The sequence below is a fragment of the Myotis brandtii genome, unplaced genomic scaffold (assembly GCF_000412655.1).
Source record: "Myotis brandtii unplaced genomic scaffold, ASM41265v1 scaffold122, whole genome shotgun sequence".
In the NCBI taxonomy this organism is placed as follows: domain Eukaryota; kingdom Metazoa; phylum Chordata; class Mammalia; order Chiroptera; family Vespertilionidae; genus Myotis; species Myotis brandtii.
In genome coordinates, this window is record NW_005354255.1 from 1416426 (window position 1) to 1421638 (window position 5213).

General features: G+C 51.3%; 1 protein-coding gene across 1 annotated transcript; it reads right to left on the bottom strand.

Annotated features, from left to right (window-relative positions):
* Positions 1 to 3455: 3455 nt before the first annotated feature.
* On the bottom strand, positions 3456 to 4456 carry LOC102260253 (60S ribosomal protein L32-like). The gene is made up of 2 exons (XM_014533660.1): positions 4124 to 4456; positions 3456 to 3567 (listed from the first exon to the last, which is right to left on the bottom strand). The coding sequence occupies exons 1-2, from the start codon at positions 4411 to 4413 to the stop codon at positions 3456 to 3458; spliced, it is 402 nt and encodes a 133-aa protein (XP_014389146.1). The 5' UTR covers positions 4414 to 4456.
* Positions 4457 to 5213: the final 757 nt, after the last annotated feature.

Genomic DNA, 5213 nt, shown 5'->3' on the forward strand with positions numbered 1-5213 from the left:
CCGCGCGGGCGTTTCTGGGGATTGTAGTCTTTCCAAGAAACCCTGCTCCCGGTCTCTCCTCCGTTCGCGCTCGGGGAAACTGAGGCACGGGAACACGCGACAACTGCCCCCCCCCAACACCCCCGCCTATAAATCCATCCATCTGACCTGGGGACAAAAATTGAGCGGTGCTAAAAGCCTTGAGTCTTCCGTGATAGTCTCAGCTCTTCCCTGAGGGGTCTAGCGCGACTTAACGTCTACCTCAGTTTACCTACCGGTGAAATAGGGCGAAAGGCGCCCAGTTGGCCCCGTCAGCTGGCCGGGCTTTCCCAAGAAGTTGTTAAATGAGGGGCTCTTGCTTTTCATGGAGGCCTGTCAGGCTCAGGGGGTGGCTCCTTCAGTGCTGTAGGGTACTAATCCAGCCTCCCCGCCTCCTACCCCGCCAGGTTAGGCATTCGCGAGGGTCTCAGCTTCCAGGGAGGGGGAGCCACACTCTTCACACCCTGCTGGGAGCGCTTCGCCGCCTTGCGATTGGCCCTGCCAATCTTAGTGCCTCCTGCCATTGGTTGCTAGTTCCCCGACCCCGATTCGCCAGCCCCACTGTGTCGTCACGGACCCATGTGGGAGCACCGCGAGCGGATTGGCTGGCGCGCCCAGCCAACCACCGCAGAGAAAGGAATTTCCACAGTAGCCCAGGCTGTGAGGCTGATTTAAGGTGGTCTGAGCAATCCGGAGTCCCACCGCTGCTTCTTAGCTTTTTCCTTTAAAACACATACCACATACCACACACCACACACACACACACACACACACACAACCATCAAAACCCAGCCAGGAACCTGAGCTGAGCCCTTCTGTACAGTGACACACACACACACACACACCATCAAAACCCAGCCAGGAACCTGAGCTGAGCCTTTCTGTACAGTGAGAGGGGGATAGTGGAAGCTAAGCCCCTTCCCTCATTTTGCAACTTCTTCCTGGATTTTGCAGATAGGGAAACTGAGGCCCAGAGAAGTGGAGCTTGAAGCCCCCCCCCCCCCCCCCCATCACCACCACCATGGTAAAGAGTTAGCTGGGGAAATGAGAAGGTCATGCCACACTGCTCAGGCTGTAACTCACACATGGCGAGGCCTTTCCCAGCCTCCTGCTCTGGCTGGATGTGGGATTTCGGCAAGTTATGGAGTAACAGGCTGCCTAGGGGTCCCCCCATCTCACAGACTGCTCTCAGCTGAGTCTCCCCAAACTCTCTAAACTGCTCCCAAGCTAGGGATGCTACTGCTTAAAGCAAAAAAAAAAAAAAAAAAAAAAAGTCTCTTCCTGGTGTGTGGTCTTGTGGCTTCTCAGACAATCCACAAATCTGTATTTATCGTCCCCTGTGGAGTGTGCCTGGCTGAGAGATCTAAAGACTGGTGGGTAAAGGTCCCCTCCTCCAGGAAGCCCCCTGTGGACCCACTAGGCACAGACTCTGTTCTAACTCTGGGTCCCTTGGGCCCTGGGTTTGCCCCTCTGTCCTGGTATCAACTATGTGGGCCCTGGAATGTGTCCTCAGCTCTCTCTCCCCCAAAATCCACCCTGGGAATTCTCTTGGCAAAGCCTGGGGCTGGGTCCTTTCTAGGGCCCCAGAATCTATCATGAGGAGGTGGTTATAGAGTAATTATCCACTTACTACCAACTTTAGACAGTCTGTGTTCAATGTGTATGTGGGGGAAAAGATGCCTTCTGGAGGAGATGCCTTTTGGGCTAGGCCTTGAAGGAATGGGTTTTGTTCAGGCAGAAAAAGATCTGAGGGAATTCAAGGAAGAGATAAGCAAAGGCCCAGAGGTGGGAAAGAACAAAGACTAAGTAATCTGGCTGGAGTAGCTGGAGCAGAGGGAGTGTGTGAAGTGGTGGCGGGAGGTGAAGCTGTGCCAGGCCAGGAGGTGAAGGCCATCCATGCTAACCCGAAGATCTGGGAATTTGTCCCAAGGTCAACAGGAAACCATGGGAGGGTTTTAAGTGAAGGAGGGCAGGCTCAAATGGAAGGTGACAAGAGTGAAGGCTGCTCGGAGCAGGGAGCTGGCTTGAGCTCCAATGGGAGAGGATGAAGGGCTGATGCAGGCAGGAGGCTGTGGGGATGGGAGCAGGGTTGCATGGCAGGTGATGGGGAGAGAAGAGGCTAGACTAGCCCAGCCAGTGTGGCTCAGCAGTTGAGCGTTGACCTATGAACCAAGAAGACATGGTTCGGGTTTGATTCCCGATCAAGGCACATGCCTGGGTTGCCAGCTCGATCCCCAGTGTGGGATGTGCAGGAAGCAAGCGATCAATGATTCTCTTGCATGATTGATGCTTCTATTTCTCTCTCCCTTCCTCTCTGAACTACATATATTTTAAAAGAGGCTAGGCTAACGCTCTGTCTTGAGGGATCGGGATGGGCTGTGGGGCCTAACAGGTCTGGGGAAGATGTTTGGTATGTAGACCTGGGGTTCGTGGCTGGGTCTCAGGGTAGGGATTAGAGATGGAGCCAGAGCTTGGAGCCATCCTCGTGGAAGTAGTCAGGAGAACATGGAGGCAGGGGGAGGAAACGATGCCTGGAAAAGTTTTACAATGAGGACTTCACAGACCCCCGCCCCCACCCACACCCCAACCATTGTGGAATCTTGGAACTCCCTTTTCCTTAGTATTTCCAGGAGTGTGGCCAGTGATAGCTGCCTTTAGCTACATCAGCTGTTTCTTCTCACCCCTCTGCCTGTTCATTTATTGAGCATTTACTGTGTGCCAGCTCGGCAGGGACCAAGACAGGCTTTGTCCCCACACAGCCTGGTACTAGGGGGAGACAAGTAATGACTAGAACAATCCAGGAAGAAACATGATCATGTCAAAAACAAAACAAACTCTGTTAGGACCTAGAAAGAGAGAGAATAGGATGCAGTGTTTGAAAATAGCAGGTAAATGCCTCTTAAATGGGTGGCCAGCAGGGGCCTATCTGAGGAGGTGACATTTGAGCTGAGACTTGAATGATGAGAAACAAGGGAACAGTGTTCCCGGTAGAGGGACTAGTCAGTTCCAAGGCCTGAGGCAGGACTGTGCCTGGTGAGTTGGAGGAACAGTGAGGAGGCCAGTGTGGCTGGAGGAACAGTGAGGTGGCCAGTGAGTGAGGGTGAGGGTGAAGAGAGTTGGAATCAGGGAGGGGAAGACAGAGAGGAGGTTTGTGCAGGGCTTTGTGGGAAGAGGGAGGAATTTGGATTTTACTTTGGTGGCAATAGGGAGCCATGGAATACTCCCTTCAACACACAGACACTTTCAGGATGTCTCTTCCCCTCCCCTCCCATGGCTTTCCATTTTTATCCTTCAGGTCTCATCTCCAGTGTTAACCTCCTCAAAGAGGCCTCCCCCAGATACCCCAGATAAGTAGGTTCTCTCTTGTCTACTTTTTTTTTTTTGCAGAATTTTATGATTTTATTAACACAAATATAATGTGTATACAATCTGTCTATTCATTTTCTTTGCTGCGCAGCCTGGCATTGGGATCGGTGACTCTGAGGGCCAGCTAGCTGGGCTGCTCTTTCCACAGTGGCTTTGCGGTTCTTTGAGGAGACGTTGTGAGCATCTCAGCACAGTAAGATCTGCTCAGAAAGGCCATCCGGACCGGACCGCACACCGCTCCCTGCCCGCCCAGCGGCTCCCACGGCGGCCACCAGGTAGGTATTTGCTTCCTTGTTTTCCTCTCTTGTGCTTTCACCCGGGGGAGGGGGGGCCGCTGTTTGCGGGACTGGACGCGGGTCTCAGTGTCCCTCCCGGCCCTTTGATGGCAATAGGGAGCCATGGAATACTCCCTTCAACACACAGACACTTTCAGGATGTCTCTTCCCTTCCCCTCCCCTCCCACGGCTTTCCATTTTTATCCTTCAGGTCTCATCTCCAGTGTTAACCTCCTCAAAGAGGCCTCCCCCAGATACCCCAGATAAGTAGGTTCTCTCTTGTCTACTTTTTTTTTTTTGCAGAATTTTATGATTTTATTAACACAAATATAATGTGTATACAATCTGTCTATTCATTTTCTTTGCTGCGCAGCCTGGCATTGGGATCGGTGACTCTGAGGGCCAGCTAGCTGGGCTGCTCTTTCCACAGTGGCTTTGCGGTTCTTTGAGGAGACGTTGTGAGCATCTCAGCACAGTAAGATCTGCTGCACATCAGCAGCACTTCAAGCTCCTCAACTTCCAGAAACTTCCGAAAGCCACTGGGCAGCATGTGCTTTGTTTTCTTGTTGCTCCCATAACCAAGGCTGGGCATCAAGATCTGGCCCTTGAATCTTCTACGCACCCTATTGTCAATGCCTCTGGGTTTCCGCCAGTTCTGCTTAATTTTGACATATCGGTGTGACTGGTGCCAGATGAACTTCTTGGTCCTCTTTTTGACAATCTTGTGTTTCACCAGGGGTCTGAGGACAGCCATGGTGCCGAGTAGGAGATGGCTGCCACCTCCGTAGGCAGCACCGAGGAAGAGAGGGGTCTCTTGTCTACTTCTATCACTGCTCCCTAAACTTTCTTTGTGCACATAAATAATTCCCTAATTATCAAGTCGTGATCTTGTCAGACAAGGCCACAATCTGTTCTCCTTCACTCACCCTTGTATTCCTGGTGCCTGAAGGATGTCTGGCATATAGTAGATGCTCAATAAATTTGTTGGCTGGAAAGTGATACTTTTAAGTTTGATAAACACTATTGTATGCTTTCACTCACCTACAGACATGGGTGCAGACATTAACACAGGGCAAGAGTTTTTCCTCTGTTTAGTTCCCTTCTTTTTTTAAAAAAAAATATTTTTATTGATTTCAGAGAGGAAGGGAGAGGGAGAGGGAGATAGAAACATCCATGATGAGAGAGAACCATTGATTGGCTGCCTCCTGCACGACCCTACTGGGGATCAAGCCCGAAACCTAGGCATGTGCTGTGACAGGGAATCGAACCATGACCTCCTGGTTCATAGGTCCAAGCTCAATCACTGAGCCACACAGGCTGGGCTGTTTTGTTCCCTTCTGAGCCTCACTGCCTAGAGCCGTGGTCGGCAAACTGCGACTCTCGAGCTCTTTGGCCCCCCCTTGAGTGCTCTGCCTAAGCCTTAGGAGTACCCTAATTAATAACAATGTACCTACCTATATAGTTTAAGTTTAAAAAATTTGGCTCTCCTCAGAAATTTCAATCGTTGTACTGTTGATATTTGGCTCTGTTGACTAATGAGTTTGCCGACCACTG